We start from the raw sequence: 20,392 nt of genomic DNA, 5'->3' as shown, positions 1-20,392 counted from the left end.
AAGAAGAAGAAGAAGAAGAAAAGAATAGATTTGATGCAGTGAACACCATTGACCAAAATCTAGAGGAATCGTGAGATGACATCAAGAACATCATCCATGAAGAAAGCAAAAGATCATTAAAAAGACAAGAAAGAAAGAAAAGATCAAAATGGATGTGAGAAGACACTCTGAAACTTGCTCTTGAATGGAGAGTAGTTAAAGCAAATGGTAGAAATAAGACAAAAGAGCTGATCAGAATGTTTCAAATAGCAGCTTGAGAAGACAAAGTCAATTATTTTAATGAAATGTGCGAAGACCCGGAGTTAGAAAACCAAAAGGGAAGAGCACACTTGGCATTTCTCAAGCTGAAAAACTGAGGAAAAAATTCATACCTCAAATGCAATATTGAAAGTATCCAAGGGCAATATGTTGAATGATGCAGGAAGCATCAAAATAAGATGGATGGAATACACACAGTCATTATATCAAAAAGTATATTAGTAGGTAATAATAAAAGTATTAGTAGATATTCATCCATCTCAGGAGTTGGCATATGATCAAGAACCAATTGTATTGAAGGAAGAAGTCAAAGCTGCACTGATGGAACTGGTAGAAAGGAAGGCTCTGGGAATTAACGGAATCCCCAATTGAGATGTTTCAAGAAACAGATGCTGCACTGGAGGTCCTCACTTTTCTATGCCAAGAGATTTGGAAGACAACTACCTGGCCAACTGACTGGAAGAGATACTTATTTGTACCCATTCCAAAGAAAGGTGATCCCACAGAATGTGGAAATTATCAAACAATATCATTAATATTGCATGCACGTATAATCTTACTGAAGATAATTCAAAATTGGCTGGAGCAGTATATTAACAGAGAACTTCCAGAAATGGAAGCTGGGTTCAGAAGAGGATGTGGAATGAGGAATATCATTGCTGATGTCAGATGGATCTTGGCTGAAAGCAAAGAATAACAGAAAGATGTTTACTTGTGTTTTATCGACTATGCAAAAGTGTTCAATTGTGAGGATCATAACAAATTATGGATAGCATTAAGAAGAATGGGAATTCCAGAACACTGAATGGTACTCAGGAAGAACCTATATACATAGACCAGGAGGCTGTCATTCCTGGGGATACTGCCTGGTTTAAAATCAAGAAGGGAGTGCATCAGGGTTGTATTTTTTCTCCATACTTATTCAATCTGTATGCAAATAATCAAAGAAACTGGAGTATATGAACAAGAACATGGTATCAGGATTCGAGGAAGGCTCATCAACAACCTGCGATATGCAGACTACACAACTTTGCTTGCTGAAAGTGAGAATGACTTGAAGCACTTACTGATGAAGATTGAAGATTACAGTCTTCAGTATGGATTACACCTTAATATAAAGAAAACAAAAATCCTCACAACTGGACCAATAAGCAGCATCACAATAAATGTAGAAAAGATTGAAGTTGTCAAAGACTTCATATTACTTGGTTCTGCAATCAATACTGATGGAAGCAGCAGTCAAGACATCAGAAGACGTATTGCAGTGGGCAAATCTGTTGCAAAAAACCTCTTTCAAGAGCTGAAGAGCAAAGATGTCTCCTTGAAGACTAAGGTGCACCTAACCCAAGCCATGGTATTTTCAATTGCCTATTATGCATGTGAGAGCTGTACAATAAGTAAGGAAGACTGAAGAAGAGATGCTTTTGAGTTGTGGTGTTGGTGAGGAATACTGAGAATAGCAAGGACTGGTAAAAGAACTAACAAATTTGTCCTGGAAGCAGTGTAGCTGGAATTTTCCTTGGAAGCCTGAATGGTCAGCCTTAATCGTACCTACTTTGGTCATGTCAGAAAGGAGCATTCTCTGGAAAATGATATCATGCTTGGTAAAGTAGAAGGCCAACAAAAAGGGGGAAGGTCCTCAACAAGATGGATTGACACAGTGGCCTCAATGATGGGCTCGGGTATAGCAAGGATTGTGAGGCTGGCACAGGACTGGACAGTGTTTTGTTCTGTTGTACAGAAGGTTGCTGTGTGTCAGAGATGACTCAACAGCACCTACTAACAACAACAAACATCTGTGGAAAGAGATTATGAAGAAGGACAATATCATCAGTCAGAAAAAGGCTAGGAACCAAATGTAGAACAGATCATAAATTTCTCATATGCAAGCTTAACTCAAAGGGGGGAAAAAAAAACCTTGAGGATATCTCACTTGAATTTAGAGAAAATCTGAAGAATACATTGGATGCATTGAACCTCAATCACTGACGATCAGACGAATTATAGAATGACATCAAGGATATCATATATGCAGAAAGCAAAAAGTCATTAAAATCCAGGAAAGGAAAAAAAAAACAAAATGAATGTCAGAAGAAACTCTGAAATTTGCTCTTGAGTGGAGAATAGCTAAAACAAATGCAATAAAAGATGAGATGGAAGAGCTGAGCAGAACATTTCAGAGGGCAGCCTGAGAAGGCAAAGTAAAGTGTTATAATGAAATATGCAAAGAGTTGAGGTTAGAAAACCAAAAGGGAAGAACACACTTGCCATTTCTGAAGCTGAAGGAACTGAAGAAAATTTTCAAGTATCGAGTAGCCATATGGAAGCATTGTGTGCGCAAAATACTGAATTAAGGAACCATAGTAGAAGATGGAAGGAATACACGGTCACTTTACCAACAGGAATTGGTCAATGTTCAACCATTTCAGGAGAAAGCACATGTTCGGGAACGGCTGGTATTAAAGAAAGATATCCAAGTTTCACTGAAACAATTGGAGAAAAACAAGGTTCAAGAAATTGATGGGTTATCCATTGCTGGAAATGCTCATTAATTTATTCTAAGAAAATTGGAAGACAGCTACCTTGGCAACTTATTGGAATAGAGTCATATTTGTGCCCATTCCAAAGAAAGATGATCCAACAAAATGCAGAAATTATTGAATACTATCATTAATATCACACACAAGTTATGTTTTGCTGAAAATAAGTAAACAAGACAGTTGCAGCAGTTAATAGACAGGGAAATTCCAAAAATTCAAGCCAGATTCAAATGAGGAGGTAGAATGAGGGATATCATTACTGATGTCAGATGGATCTTGGCTGAAAGCAAATACCAGAAAGATGTGTATCTGCACTTTATTGATTATGCAAAGGCATTTTACTCTGTGGATCATGACAAATTATGCATAACATTTTGAAGCATGGGAATTCCACAACACTTTATTGTGATTACATACGTAGACCAAGATGTAGTCATTTGAATAGAACAATGGGATACTGAATGATTTAAAAATCAGGAAAAGTGTGTGTCAGGGTTGAGCTTTTTCTCCATACTTATTCATTCTGTATGCTGAGCGAATAATCTGAGAGGCTGGATTATATGACAAAGAACACAGTATCAGGGCTGGAGGAAGACTCTAACAACCTATTATATGCAGATGGCACAAATTTGCTTGCTGAAAGTGAAGAGGAGTTTGAACACTTACTGGTTAAGATAAAAGACCACAGCTTTCAGTAAGGATTACACCTCAACATAAAGAAAAGAAAAATCCTCACAACTGGACAATAAGGAACATCGTGATAAATGGAGTGAAAATTTATATTGTCAGGGATTTCATTTTACTTGGATCCACAATCAATGCTCATGGAAACAGATGTCAAGAAATCAAACAACATATTTCATTGGGAAAATATGCTTCAAAAGACTTCTATAAAAAGCAAGATATCATTTTGAAGACTAAGCTGTGATGGACCCATGCCCTGGTGTTTTCAGTAGCCTCATATGTCTGTGAGAGCTGAACAATGAATAAGGAAAACCAGAGAAGAACTGACACATTTGAGTTGCGGTGTTGGTGAAGAATATTGAATATCCTATGGACTGCCAGAAGAAGGAATAAATATGTCTTGGAAGAAGTACAAGGAGAATGACAGGACTTCATTTGTGGCACTTTGGTCATGTTTTCAGGAGAAATCAGTCCATGGAAAAGGGTATCATGCTCAATAGCGGGCCAGTGAAAAATGGAAAAACCTTCTATGAGATTGACAGTGGCTGCAACAATGGGCTCAAGGATAGCAAAGATTGTCAGGGTGGCACAGGACCAGGTAGTTTTTCAATCTGTTGTGCTTAGGTCACTATTAGTCTAAACCAACTTGATGGCACCTAACATCAATAGATTTGCATGCCTTCCTACTGAGGGACCTCAGGATGGCATCCCACCTCCATCATTTTGTTTAGAGTCCAGGTGTATTAACCCCTTATGCTATCAAGGAAATTCTCTACCTCTATGAGTGTTCAAATTTATAATTATTTTCACACTGAGTAATTCAAGTAGTCCTTTTTTTTCCCTAAGCAGTGGTCAGGGTGAATAATTATGGTTGTTGTTGTTGTTGTTGTTACGTGCTGTCGAGTTGGACTGACTCATAGTGACCCTTCCTTGGGTTTCTGAGGCAGTATCACTACGGAAGTAGATTGCCCTGCTTCCTTCCGAGGAGTGGCTGGTGGGTTTGAACCACCAGTCTTCTGGTTAGCAGTCAAGTGCCTTAGGTACTACACTACCAGAGCTTCTGAATAATTATTAGTTATTGCTTTTTAATTTTAATTTTTTTTTCCCCACAACACTTTAAAAAAATCATTCTATTTCTTTCAGAATAGGATGTTAGATTTTTTTTTTAATTAGTGTTATTTGTTTTATTTACAAACAAAATAATTTTCTGGTAGTCAACCTTACCACCTGGTAGTCAGTCTTACCACCTTATAAGAGAGGAACAAAAAGGATTTATTTTTCTGTGCAATCTGAGCTTTGTCCTTCAGTTTTCTATAAAAGTGCTCCATTTATGACATCCTAAAAGATACAACTTTGTACTATTTTGTTTTGTATTTTGTTTTCTTAATATCATATCCTGAGCATTTTTTCTTGTCATGAGTGGACTAATAGGCTGGTCAAAACTCACTGCCATCTTCAATTCCAAATCCTAGTAACCCTATTGGGCTCCCAATGCTGTAAATCTTTACAGAAGTAGACTGCCTAATCTTTCTTCTGTAGAGTGGCTGGTGGGTTCAAACCATGAACCTCTTAGTTAACAGCCAAATGCTTTAACCATTGCACCACCAGAGCTCTTTATTTAAGCTTGTAGCAGTATCTGATGTTGGAAATATCTCTGAACATACATTGTGTTGCTTTTCTTTATATTTCAACTGGAGAGATGCCCAGTTGTTGAAATTATTTGGTTAAAGTATAAACTCACCTTTTAGGCTTCATTATGTGTAAACTGATTTTTAGGGTTTTTTTTTAAGTTTCAAATTTACATTTTTAATTAGCTAGCCATTATTTATTTCTTCATATAACTTTTCTAACCTACTGTTGTCTCTTCTGGGAGATCTGGTTGTGTAGTGCCTAAGGCACTTGACTGCTAAGCAGAAGGCTGGTGGTTCAAACCCACCAGCCACTCTTCGGAAGGAAGATGGGACAATCTACTTTCATAGTGATACTGCCTTGGAAAGCCAAGGAGGGGTCGCTATGAGTTGGGTCCGACTTGACGGCACATAACAACAATAACAACAACATTGTCTCTTCTTATTTTCCTTCTCCTTATTCAATTTGTTTTTTACTAGAGCGCTCATGGAGATGAATGTTGTCTTTCAAAGAGTCCAAATTTTAATTATTCATATTTGCAATGTTCTCATTTAAAAAAAAAAAAAGGTTCTATGAATTGTGAAATGAGAACTGAAAACAACCTTTCATTTTTAAGTTGTTTAAACACTAATATAGAATCTGATATTCCTTTGACTTACAGTGCTGCAAAACAAAAACAAAAAAAGAGCTTTTTCTCACTTTTGACATTCATCCAAGGCTAGCACGTGCGGGTGATCATCGTCTGACATGGTGATGACTGCTTCCTTGTCAAAAGCACCCGGCCGAGTCTGGTCCACTGTGTGTCTGGTGATGGAGGAGGTAGTGGAGCTGGTCCAGTACAGTGTATCCCAAGCTCTGTGATAGGCAAGTCCTTCCACAGAACCCACATCTGATGGGAAAAGAAATGAAAACATTTATAATTTTATTTACAAAAAATATGACATCTGTACTAAAAAGAAAAAAAAAAATTATAAAAATCCATGCTCTTCAAGATATCAATTTTTTTTAATTAACTATCCAGAATAAAGTATAATTGGAAAACCTACAGTAAATATTATTATTATTATTATTATTATTGATAGAGGATCATACACAGAAAAACTTAGCTGTGAACTATTGCACATGTGTCAGGACAGTTTTTTGCCAAAATATGTCATAAACATGCTAAATCTCGGCATTCAAAAATAAATATGCAATGCAACGCACTGCCGTGGAGTTGGATCCTACTCATAGTGACCCCTCCTTGGGTTCCTGAGGGAGTATCACTACCAAAGTAGATTGCCAACCTTCCTTCTGAGGAGTGGCTGGTGGGTTTGAACTGCTGGCTTTCTGGTTAGCAGTCATATTGCCTTAGGCACTATGCCATCAGAGCTACCCAAAAATAAATAATTGACTTTTATTTAGGAAAATAGTGGCATTCTTTCTTATGTCTTAATAATTAATTTTCAAAAGTTATTCAGTGTGCAACAATTTAGTGATACTTTTGAAAATCTTGTTACAGATGCTATTTAGGTACTATTCTAATTCATTTTTCTCTTTTAATTTTAAAAAGAGTTGTAAAGAAAAAACAAATACACAAAAGCAACAATATAAAAAACCCTAAATCCAACTCTATATTTGAAAATATCAAAAAATGGTAGATATGTTTTAGTAAGTTAATAACACAAGTCCTTTGATTCTATTGAACTAATGTGGTTTGAAAAAAAAAAAAGAAATGAAATTAATTGCCAGCTAAGGCATTTTTTTAAATGTTGTCAGAAAAAGATAAATGGTACTGCACAGATTTAATACATAAAAGTGACAATGTGAAAAACAAGAGTAATTATTTCCTAAAATTGTGTTTCCAATCACTAGCGTAACAGTGGTTTTCTTCTTTCAAGTTAATTAGAGAAGTATTTTGTACATATTTAAGTATAAGCAAACTACTATAATTTTTCCTTTATTTTATTAGTTTTCAACAATTATTATTCTTAGAATATTTAATTTAAGAAATGACAGATATATATATATATATATATATACCTTTTGTAGTCATGGTAAAAAATGAAGATTATAATAAAATGCAGAACCTTTGTATTATTTTTCTCTCAAAGAACCTCAAGAAGGAATTACATAGCACTTTTAACAGCAGGCAAATTGAAAGGCTGTTTTAGTGTTTAAGATGGATAAACAGTTAGATTGGAAGTCTATACAATTTATTTGGTGTACAAATTTAAAGCCTTTTGAACCAGGTTATTTTCATGTGATTAAATTTTGCCATTTGTTTCCTGTAGCCAACACAGCAACATTCTTTTATAATACACTACTAGCTACCATTTACTGGGGGTTGACTTCCTGTTAGAAATTATGCTAACTGCTTTGCATACATCATTTTATTTTACAGATAAAGGTACTTTGTGAAGTTTGTTTCATTCTTCCTCTTAAGAAGGAAACTGAAACCTATGGTCACAAGAGTAGTATTAAAACAATATTTTTAATTTGGGTCCATCTGTTTTTGATCGCCTGTATCTTAATAGCACGACTATTTGGAGATGGTCCCTGGATGGCACAAATGCTCTGCACTCAACCTCTAACTTAAAGGTTGCTGTTTTGTGCCCACACAGTGTTTGCCATGGAAGAAAATCTGGGGATCTGCTTCTGTAAAGATTATAGCAGAGAAAAACCTATGGAGTAGTTGTAGTCCTGTACATGGGGTCACCATGAATAGGAATTGATTCAACAGTAGCAGGTATTTAGATAAAAGTTTTGGCATCTATCTCTTTTTCTGAAGATACATCAAACTAAAACCAACAAATGATCTACTAATAACAACTCATGTAGCTGTGGGTGAATTAAATAACCATGAGTAGCCTTCTCTCAGAAGCTCTGGTGGCATAGTACCTAAGGCATTTGACTGCTAACGAGAAGGCTGGCAGTTCAAACGCACAAGCCACTCCTCAGAAGGAAGACTGGGTGATCTATTTCCATAGTGAAACAGCCTCAGAAACCAAAGGAGGGGTAGATATGAGTCAGATCCACTATGAGTTTGGTTTTGGTTTAGTAACCTTCTCTCACACAGTCAACAAACATATTTATAAGGAATTATGGGGATGAAATGATGGAAGAAAAACTATAAAATTATAGAGTATAACTATAGTAAAGTAAGTTAGGCTGTTTTCAGAATGACTCATGTGGTACTTCTGTTTGGGAGGAGTCCATGGAGTTGGAATAGACTGGATAGCAATGGGTTAGTTTTGCACTGTTTTGTTTTTGGAGGGAGGTTTATAACATTGGTTAAAGGTATTTCAGTCATTCATTAATAAAAACCATCTATTACACCATATTTTTGAAGTTTTTAAATAATTTCAGAAGTTAATTTAACTCTATTAGTAGTATATGTGGTATTATATCCACTTCATCATTCACAAATAGAATGAGAAATAGCATAGCAGTAAGTAAATCCAAGCAAATCAGAATCGTCAATCCATCCTCATTCTGCATCTTCCCCTTGCAGTGATTTTGACTGATTTTCCTCCTGAACATTTTTCTCTGCTAAATCAGCAAGAAACCACTTGGTACCACTATTGAGATGAAGCAGTTGCTTCTTGTTTTATGGTTAATATATTTCTAGGGTTACTAGAGTACATAATATATCTCTCTGTCCCGGTACAACCTCTTTTATTTCACTTTGATAGAGCTGACAACCTGACAGAACATTTAATCACTATCTGGTGTTACATTTTAAAACATTCCACTAATATATATCTTTTTTTTTTTGAATTCTCAAAAATGTTGACTCCCTATAAAATTGTATCTGACTTGAACAAAATATCCAATTAAAAACATACCAAATTTAAAAATCATGGAAAAGATTATAGCAGAGATAACATAGAGGACTGTGCCCATTTTATTATAGTTTAGTAACTGTGTTGGGCCTGTGGCATGTGTGTGTGTAGGTGTGTGCATATGTATACAAGTGTGAGCATGTGTGTGCTTGAAGACTGAGGTTCTGGAATAAGTTGCACAGCTAAAATAACGAGTCATTTTTACTAGTAAAACAATTATGTAGCTTGAAAAGAACAGTAAAATGCCTATCTATCCAGACAACCAGACCTGAAATATTGAGTAGAATATATCAATACATGTAAACATTCTTGGGTTCAAAGATATAGAATAGGCAAAATTAAGAAAATAATGACAATTATTTCAAGAGTGTCATATTTTCCAATCTAGCAAGAGAATTATATTGAAAGTCAGATACATAAACAGTAACAATACTACACCTTATATCATGAACTTACTTAAAAAAGAGGTCTTTTTTTCCCTGTCCTTTGAGCCAGGAATTGGGATTAGCTAAACATGGATGAAGTTCTGACATGTGTTTGTAGAAGTAAGGAAAGGAGGATAGCTCATCAAAAAAATGTATGACAGGTAAATAACTCAGACCCTGGTTACTTCATTTTCTGGATTCTTGTTTCCACAGCAACCATTGGGCTGACTGATCCTAATAGCCTGGCAGAGTGACACCCAACCACAATTGCAGAAGACTTCATTTCATAGAGAACACTTTCATCTTGTTGCCACCCAAGAAGGAACAAGAGCTTCTCTCTATTTGTACAATATTCTAAAGGTAGGATACAAGCTCACTAAATTGGAAAGGTACAGAAGAGTGTTTCTGGTAGAGAGCTACATGTACAAAACATGATAATTTGAAAGGAAATGATGTTGAGAAAGTAAAAGTTAGCTCAGACTAAGAAAGTAAAGGGAGCTCTGGTGGCATAGTGCCTAAGGCACTCAACTGCTAACCAGAAGGCTGGTGGTTCAAATCCACCAGTCACTCCTTGGAAGGAAGATTGGGCAATCTACTTCTGTAGTGACACCACCACAGAAACCCAAGGAGTAGTCGCTATGAGTTGGATCTGACTCTATGGTAGTGAGTTTTTTTTGAGTAAGAAAGTGAAAATCTGCCCTGCCATTCATCTAATTGGGATAACAGACGTGGATAAAGACAGTTAAAAAATTAATACACAATGCAAATGCAACCACTGCTGTGGAGTCAAATCCGACTCATAGCGACCCCTCCTTGGGTTTCTGAGGTGGTATCACTACAGAAGTAGATTGCCCAACATTCCTTCCGAAGAGTGGCAGTATTTCTCCCAAAGTTATGGTGCAGCTGTAAAGTGCCGTAATGATCTCCTTGTTGACTGAGTACTACCTTCTTACTTATTGGCTTGTTTGCAAATATCAATAGACTATAAGAAAGATTGCTGTTTGCAATTATATCAGTAGTACAGACCATTCCAATCTTGTTTGGAGGATCTGAGTCACTTTGATCAGAGAAGCTACCTCTTTCTCCAACTCCAGTATAGGAAAAAAAAAAAAAAGAGGCTCTGGATACAGCATTGCTCATCTATCTTCATTTTTTATTTTCCAAGAAAATGTGATCCTGGGTCCACTTCACAACCCAGCACTGATGTTGAACTCTTTATACATACAACATGGTTTGCTTTAAACCTAATATGACATGATGCTGCTTCATTTAAATTTCCCCTAGACTCTGCCTTTCTCCAAAAATCTCATAATAACTGCCATGCAATTAATTATGTCTGCCCAAAGGTATACAGTATTCCTAACACCCGTATCTTGTTGTGGAAACAGGGTCTTTCTTTGAAAAGTTATCAGTTAACGAAGCCTTATAGGATGGATCCTAATCCTAATTCCATTGTAGTGGCATTTTATAAATGAGAAGGACAGGCACAGAAACAGAATTATACCTATGAGGAAGACAGCATGTGGGGCTCTGTCTGTAAGTAGAAGAATACCAAGAATTACCAGCAGCCAACAGAAACTAGGAGAGAGGCATGGAAGAGTGTATCTCTCCAAGTCCCCAGACGAATTAACACAACTAAGATCTTGATTTGGACCTCAAAACTTCTAGAATAATAAGAAAATAATTTTCTGTTCTTAAAACCACCCACATTCTGGTATTTTATGGCAGCCCTAAGAAACTAAGACACTCTGGATTTTCCTTAAAAAAAAAAAAAAATTGTTTTCATACCCCATGGCTCTTCTGGTACACAATCTCTCTCATTGCTATGAATCAATAACCTGACTTTATTGAAATACAGATTCATTTGACAAAATCCAGTATAAGAGGGAATAAAAAGAATGAAGTATACATGCTAAATTAATTAATTAAAACATGGATGAATCTTAAAAATGCTATACAAGGTTAAAGAAGCCAGTTACAAAAGACCATTTCACTTACATGAAATGTCTAGAATAAGTAAATTTACAAAACAATAAGTAGAGTGGGTTTACCTTAGATTGGAGGCTTGAAGCAAAATACCAAATGACTGGTAATGATTACATTGTGTCTTTTTGCAGTGTTGAAAAAATGTTCTAAAATTAATTTTGATGACTGTTGAATAATTCTGTGATTATAGTAAAAACTCTTTGAGTTGTTCACTGTAATGACTGAATTACATATTAATAAAATTGTTTTAAAAAGAAGATCAGGATTATATCTTAAAGAAAATGAACAAAAAGATGTGGATAAGCAAGGATGAGATGATATAAATTAAATGATTTTAACTTTAAATTAATTTAAGTTTGAGCTTGATAAACATTGCCGTTTTTTTTAATAATGAGTCTAGCCAGAGGGTTGTTGCTATGTCCAAAAGAGGGTACCTATTTGCATGCACACAGACACAGATGCAGATACATACACATTTATATTTATATAAATGTGTGTGTGTGTGTGTATATATATATATATATATATATATATATATATATATAATATATAAGGAACTCTAATGGCATAGTGGGTAAGACATTTGGCTATTAACCAGAACGTTGGTGATTCAAACCCACCAGCTGCTCCATGGGAGGAAGAGGAGGCAATCTACTTCTATACTGCCTGCCTCTGGTTAGCAGTCAAATGCCTTAGGCACTATGCTCACTATGCTAGCAGAGCTCCCTATAAAGAATTACAACTTGGAAACCCAGTGGGAGTCTCTATGAGTGGGAATTGAATTGGCTTTGGTTTGGTATATATATATGGCTATGCCAAAAAACAACCCCACTGCCATCCAGTTGATTCTGACTCATAGCAACCCCTATTGGGTTTCTGAGTTGGTAAATCTTTACAGAAGTAGATGGCCCAGCCTTCCTTCTGTGGAGTAGCTAGTGGGTTTGAACTGCCAGCCTTCTGGTCAGTAGCCAAATGCCTTAGGCACTGTGGCACCAGAGCATTCTCTCTCTCTCTCTCTCTCTCTGTCTCTCTCTATATATATATATAAATATATATACTTATATACCAAAAAATATACTGGTGTCCAGTGAGATCCAACTCAGCGACCTCTCCTTGGGTTTCTGAGGTGGTATCACTATGGAAGTAGATTGCCCAACATTCCTTCTGAGGAGTGGCTGGTGAGTTTGAACCGTCAGCCTTCTGATTAGCAGTCAAATGCCTTAGGCGCTACGCCACCAGATATGTATATTTAATGTGTATACACACACACACACACACACATTAAAAACTCACAGATATCAAGTTGGATCTGACTCCTAGTGACCTGTCTTTGGGTTTCCAAGGCCATATCACTATGAAAATAGGTTGCTCAATCTTCCTTCTGAGGAGTGGCTGGTGAGTTTGAACCGCCAGCTTTCTGGTTAGCAGTCAAATACCTTAGGCATTACACCACCAGAACGCCTACACATATATTACATATATGTATGTATAATATACATATATAATATATATATATTATACATACATATATGTAATGTATATATGTTATATACATATATACAACACACAATATATATTGTGTGTTATAGCTTGTTATCTGACATTTTGAATTTATGACAATAGTAAAAAGTCTACTATCTGACTATTTTGTGCATTAATGACACGTCAGTAATGAACATTGAGGAGCTGGGCAAGAGTAATTCTGGCTGTGATGGTTAATATTATGTCAACATGGCTGGGCCATGATTCTCAGTGGTTTGGCAGTTATGTAGTGATGTAGTTACCTTGCATTTTGTAATCATCATCAATTTTGTGTTATCATCAATTTTTGCATAATGTCAAATTTCACACAATGACCTATTCTTTGGAACCTAACCATGTCCGTAAGTGAGGAGTGGGTATATAGTGAATTATATAATGAATTTGATTACCTGTTGTTCTGTGGCATCTAGTTGTCTTTCAATTCATAGCAACCCCATGTGACAGAGTGGAACTGTCCCAGAGGATTTTCTGGACTGTGATCTTTATAGAAGCCAATAGCTAGTTTTTCTCCCACAGAGCAGCTGGGTAAATCTGCTCTAGTGGCATAGTGTCTAAGGCTTTTGACTGCTAAACAGAAGGTGGTGGTTCAAATCCACCAGCCACTCCTCAGAAGGAAGCTTGGGCAATCTACTTCCATAGTGATACCACCTCGGAAACCCAAGGAGGAGTGGCTGTGGGTCAGGACCAACTCGACGGCAGTGAGTTTTAATCTTTTGGTTAGCAGCCAATTGCTTAACCATTTCATTGTGCCACCAGGGCTCCCGGTAATAAAACTACCTTTCATTAATGTGGATCCATTAATTTCAGGCCTTTATACCTCGAACAAAAGAAGCTATAATGCATTCAAAGGATCTGACTGGGAAACAATTCTATACCACTCTCTTGTGTCCTTATTATCTTACTTAGCTATAACATGTTTTCTAAAAGTAAACTTCTTTGCAGAGATGCAACTCCATCCTTAACAAAGACAAATTTTTATTATCATCCCCAAAGCTGCTTTAATTCCCTAGAATCAGAACATCTCAAGTATTTCCATGTCAGAAAAGAGACTTTGCTCTACATTACATAAAAAACAGGCCTATTTATTTGTTTTTCCCAAACCAAAGGCACAATTTGCCCTAAAAGAGTATTGAAGCAGATTGAAACAGCTTGAAGCTTTTAAGTGATAGTATTTTTTTTGTTGTTGTTTTCTCTCACCCAGTGTGTGTATTTTCAAGTTCAAAAACTTTAAAGATCTAAGTTTCAGACTGGATCTCAGAGTCAGTAGAATAGTATCGACTTCAATATATCTCAACAATTGCCTCTATTTTGTGGCATCACTACTAAAAGCAAAGAAATACTAGCAATGAGAAGATTGAGTATATGAGTGAGTATGGCTATGGCAGACTGTTAGAAGTAATGAGAGATAACTACAGAGTTTATTGAACATTTCATCAATTATACTCTGGCAACGCTGGCTGTCTTTCAGGGGCTATCTGAACTACCAAAATTCAGGGTCTTATTCTTGGCACAGGGATTTTTTTCAGTCTTCTTTCCTGGGTCTGACCTGGATGAATTTGGATCTTTTCTGGAGAGATCTTTGACTCCAACATTGCCTTTCCTAACTGATTCTTTTTCTCTGCCTTTTGTTTCTTTCAAGACCTATCAGAATTGTGTTATTTGTGAGGTTTTGTTTATTTGTTTGTTTTGTTTTTGTCTGTCTCTCCTCCCTAGAATGAAAGCAGAGAATATAGCTGTCTTGTTCTCTGTTGCATTCCCCAAACGGCAAATTTCCAGGCACAGAGCAAGCAACTGAAATTTTATGTGCAATATACCATTATGAATTTCTATTATCATAAATTCATTGAAAGCATGGCCTAAGTATTTATCCTTCATTTCTTATATGCCCAAGACCTAATTTGGAGAGGCATGTGAGATAGTAGCTAAGAGTACAAACTCTAGATTCAGATAATGGCTTTCAACTGCTGTACCATCACTTTACAAACTATATGAACCAAGCTATATGACCACTGACAATTTATCTAACCTCTCTGTATTTTTGTTTCTTTGTAATATGAAGAAAATAAAAGCACCAAATTCATAAGACATCCGTGATGACTGTATGTGTTAACATATGCAAACTGTTGAAAAGAGTATCTAGCACAAAACAAGAGCTTAATATATATGTCAGTGTTATTATTATTATTACTACCTTGCTCTAGAGACAGGAGCTCTGGTAGCATAGTACCTAGGTCATTTAACTACTAACCAGAAGGCTGGTGGTTCAAACTCACCAGCAACTGCTTGGAAAGAAGGTTGGGCAATCTACTTCCATAGTGATTTCACCTTGGAAACCCAAGGAGGGGTTGTTATGATTTTGATCCTACTTGATGGCAGTGAGTTTGCTTCTCCAGTTGCCCTAGAGAGGGCTAGAAGCAAACTACGCTTAACAACAGTAATAATGTTTATACCTTGTTGGATAAAATATCATGCCCCTTGCTCTACAAGCAGAATACTAGAAATAATGACAATCACATGAGTGGGTTTCTGAATTCTAGGAGTCCACAATCAACATTTATAAATGTAGTTCTCTCTTTAACGTAAGAACTTAGGCTGCAGTTTATTTGTTCTTCAATCTTTGGAATAAACTCAGCTATTTATTATCTGTGTAATGTGTCATTGAGTCTTAGTATTATTTGTAGGATAATAGCCTAAATAGTGGGAACTCTGGTGGTATAATGCCTAAGACATTTGACTGCTAACCAGAAGGCTGGCTGTTCAAACCAACCAGCAACTCCTTTGAAGGAAGACTGAGCAATCTACTCTGTAGAGATACTGCCTCACAAACCTAAGGAGGGGTCGGTATGAGTCAGAATCGACTCAATGGCCGAGGTTTTTTTTTTTGTTTGTTTGTTTAGTGTAAATATTTGATGATTATTTTGGTAGAAAAGTAGTGTGGCTATAGGAAAATTATGAACTATTAAAATATTTAATTCAAAATAGACAAGTATACAGAGAACTGGGGAATAAAGTAAGAATATGAACAGAAATGATATTTTAAAGAGAAGTTAAGGAAGCAGGAAAATAGACAAAAGCTGTTCCAGATGTTGGGGAGCATAGAGAAAAGGTTTGATTCTCTAAGACCAAATTTTTCAAAGTGAACGAAGGAAGATAAGTACTGGAAAATTAAATAAATTAATTAATTTTAGGAAAAAAAAGAAGGAAAGAAATGCAGAGAAGTATTTGATCTCTAGGAAGTAAGTGGAGGACTTAGACTTTCAATTTCTATGAAAAAGTCTTAAAAGTTTAGTTTAAGGAAGATTACATTATTATCTTATCTTTTAAAAGCCATGATTTATATTCAGGGTTTTATATTTGCCATACACATGTGGCACAGTGGTTAAGAGCTTTGCTGCTTTTTAGCAGTTTTTGTGTTCAGTAGTTTGTACCATCTGCTCCACAGGAGAAAGATGTGGCAGTCTGCTTCTGTAAAGATGACGGTTCTACTCTGTCCTCCTATTGCTAGAGTCAGAATCAACTCCATAGCAATGGATTTAATTTTTGGTTTTGATATATACATGTAATAAACTTGTTACATATAAATATTATATATGACAGTGTAAAAAATATTAAAATACCATAAAATGAAAAAAGGAGCTCTGGTAGCATAGTGCCTAAAATTCCATAATACAAAAAAAAAAAAAATGCCTACAAGCTAAAAATATCAGTAGAAAAACTGGACTCACCTCATAAGAGATTCCTTATATAGAAATATATTTTAAATAAATAAAATTTATTTTAAAAATATTTAAGTGAAGTATAAATACATAAATATAAACATGCTTAACTAATATTCAGGGAGCTCTGGTAGCATAGTGCCTAAGGCACTTGACTGCTAACCAGAAGGCTGACAGTTCAAACACACCAGCCACTCCTCAGAAGGAAGGTTGGGCAATCTACTTCCGTAGTGATACTGCCTCGGAAACCCAAGGAGGGGTCGCTATGAGTCGGGTCTGACTGGACGGCATATACCAACCAATCAATCAACTAATATTCAAAGGAAAATAAAAAGCACTGTTAAGTTTCCTACAAAATATCTCAAATAAAAGCAAACATAAGGATAACTATTTGTTGAATGCCTACTGTGTGTACAATATGTGAAGCAAGAGATCCACAAAAACAATGACTTTTTACTAAAAGAAAAATATTTTTCACTAAAATATTATTAATCAAGTGTCAAATTATGTGTTACAGATTTTAAGAGGCCTAAGAATTTAGGGAAATGCGTTTTTTTTTTTTTTTTCCCAGAACAAGCTTCCAGCACCACATTTACTTCAATCACACATGCATAATTAAAATATCTTCAAATTTCCACCAGAAGACTGGCAGTTCAAATCTACCAGCCACTCCTAGGAAGACTGGGCAATCTACTTCTGTATAGATACTGCCTTGGAAACCCAAGGAGGGGTTTCTATGAGGCAGAATCGACTGGACAGCAGTGAGTTTCTAACCCCCATCCAAGATTAATTTTGGAGATAAGGTGGCATAGTGCCTAAGTCATTTGACTGCTAACCAGAAGGCTGGTGGTTCAAACCTACACACCACCTCTTGGAAGGATGGTTGGGCAATCTACTTCTGTAGTGACACCACCTCGAAACCCAAGAAGAGATCACTATGAGTCAGAACCGACTTGATGGCAATGAGTTTGGGTTGGCAACAATAATTTATTCATGTACCTGCAATCTATTTGTTGATTTCTAGATCTCAACTACACTAATTTTTATGTTCATATTTGAACATGTTTAAAATCTCCCTTCTTGTCCCTTCATTTCCAACAACCTTACCCTCAGTGACTTAAAAATTATTTATAAGACCTTTTATTTATTTATCTTCATCATTCCTCAACTGCTATGACATTCTCTAATCAAAGATAAACACATCAGCAGTGTTCCCTCTGGTTTAAATTTGGTTCTAATCTATTCCCATGATGTGCCTTTTTATTTTTTAGTTCACCACTAAACTTATTTACTTCTTATTGTTTTTTGTGTGTGTGCCTCAGTATCAGAACACTTAATCTATCATTCATTGTAAAATTAATTATCATACTCAAACTGTGTTAGCAGGCCTACCAAAAATGAGCAACATGGTTAATCATTTTAATGACCTCTTTATTACTACCCTCAACTCCTACGTTTTTCTAGACTTTTCATCATGATTTCCCTAATGCTGAATCATTCTTCAATTTCTTATTGTGCTGCTTCTCTTCCAGAAAGCAGAAGATTATTGAAGGAAGGGGTATTATCATGACTCAAATTCATCTACTACAAATTTTGCTTGGCTTTTTGGTCTTTTTGATACATTTCAACCATTTCTTGATTTGCCAGTCTTTATGGTATTCACTTTTTAATATTTTTTCCTATAATCTAAAAATATTGCTTGGCTTTCATGATCATATATATATGTTTTTTTTTTTTTTCTCTCTCTTCTTCTATTATTACTCTGTCCTTCTAATCCATATTGTGCTTTTTTCCCCAGCCTCATAATGAACATAAGATGACTGAAACCATAAGCACCGTGGAAATAATCTCACATCTCTATCTCTAATTCTATAGTCTTCCTTCCCACTCCATTTTTAGAAGAAAATTTAGGATATTTATGAGTATTTTTTTTTTTTAATCCTAGTCATAGAATTCACTCCTTAAGAGAAAGGTGTTTACTTTGCTTAAATGATTATATAAGCCATAGGGAAAGGGTTGGAAGTATTTCCTAAGGAACATGTTTGTGGAAAAATAGATTGTCTGAATATTTATTTCTGAATATCTGTTTTCTTTTCTTTTTTTTTTTTTTTTCCTTTGTTGAGATTATGTGTATGACATTACTGAATTCCTTAGGAAAATAGACCTTTTAGTGCTATGGGATATAAGAGAAAACATATTAAGTGGTGGCTGGAAAAGGGCAATTGGGGAGGAATACTGAGACCTAATTAGGAATTTGCTGTGCTGTAAATTGAAAATTTACTCCAGAAGTTTCCATTTAATCTTCAGTATATTATCAACTTCCACTCCTTGGAAGGAAGATTGGGAAATCTACTGCTATAGTGATAATGCCTCAGAAACCCAAGAAGGGGTCACCATGAGTCAGATCTGACTCGATGGCAGTGATTTTTTTTTTTTTAATTTAGGTGTATTGTCCAAAAAGCATCTTGGGGATTTGGCCTCAAGATGGATGCAGGGTGACAGGCTGAAGCTGTGCATGGTGAGTTTAGCACTCCTCAGCAATAGTTAGAGATTTAAAGCAAGTCTTCCTTCCATCTAGCTTAGAGAAGAAAAAAAAAAATAAGAGGAAGAAGAAGTCGCCAATGCATTTTTGCATGACATCATTCTCTAAGCTATAATAATAAAAGAAAAGAAAATAAATTTCTTAATTCTAGCTCTTCTCCTCTTACCACTACCACTAAATTTTATTTATCCTAAAAGAAGATGCTCTCACAGCATTATTAACAATAGCCAAAAGATGGAAACAACCTAGATGCCCATCAACAGAAGAATGGATAACCAAACTATGGTACGTACACACAATGGAATACCATGCAACCCTAAAGAACAATGTAGAATCTGCAAAATGCCACATAATGTGGATGAACTTGGAGGACATTATCCTGAGTGAAATAAGTCAACAAGAGAAGGACAAATATTGCATTAGACTGTTACTGTAAAAAGTCAAGGAAAGATTTATATATGGGAGGAAATTTTCTTTGTTGGTTACCAGGGGTGTGAGGGGAGGAGAGGGAACACTGCTAAATAGGTAGAGACAAGTACTGATTTGGGTAAAGGGAATGCAATGTACCAAATGTGAGTGATCAACACAGAGGAATTGAGGAAGAGGAAAACATAGAGAGGTTCATATGAGATACAGATAAAGGTGAACCCTTTTGCACATACAATACTGTGTTCAGTGATGGCAAACATTGATCTATGGGTGGATACTTGAGTGGACAGCCTGAACGATTAGATACACCTATGAAGGTGGGAATGTGCCCATGACCATAGGGTTGGCAGACAATGTTTCTACAAGGGTATTTTTATGTTCTGTAAGAATTCCTAGGTATATAGTAGAGCTGACAAGGGACAAGGTTGTAGTCACTTCTTGACCACAACCAGCTACCCAGAGAAGCAAGTACTTAGACCTGTGGGCTCGGGGTCATGGCCACAGGGGACATTAAGCTCAATTGGCCTAACATGTTACTCAAAAACATTGTTCCATATCCTACTTTGATGAGTAGTGACTGGGACCATAAAAGCTTGCAAACAGCCATCTAGATGCAACACTGGGTCACTCCTCATCCAGAGCAAAGAAAAATGAAGTAAGCCATAGACACATGGAAACAATTAGACCAAGCAACTGATACACTGTCCAATCCTTAGCTATATGACTATGAGACAAGAAGAACTAGATAGTGTCTGGCTACCATTGTCAACCACTCGGAGGGAGATCTATATAGGAGATCCTGGATAGAGAGGGAGAA

General features: G+C 36.0%; 1 protein-coding gene across 1 annotated transcript in view; it reads right to left on the bottom strand.

The window, feature by feature from the left end:
* LRP1B (LDL receptor related protein 1B) overlaps positions 1-20,392 on the bottom strand; it is a 1,967,638-nt gene that overhangs the window by 591,957 nt on the left and 1,355,289 nt on the right. Inside the window, exon 43 of the mRNA XM_007946050.1 lies at positions 5,811-6,000. Within this exon, the coding sequence (XP_007944241.1) occupies positions 5,811-6,000 (190 nt within the window). The remainder of the gene's footprint in view (positions 1-5,810; positions 6,001-20,392) is intronic.

This window comes from Orycteropus afer, unplaced genomic scaffold (assembly GCF_000298275.1).
Source record: "Orycteropus afer afer isolate SDZICR_OR568_19922 unplaced genomic scaffold, OryAfe1.0 scaffold00148, whole genome shotgun sequence".
NCBI classification, from domain to species: Eukaryota; Metazoa; Chordata; class Mammalia; order Tubulidentata; family Orycteropodidae; genus Orycteropus; species Orycteropus afer.
Note: the sequence above shows the minus strand (reverse complement) of the source record. Positions and strands in the feature narration are given on the sequence as shown.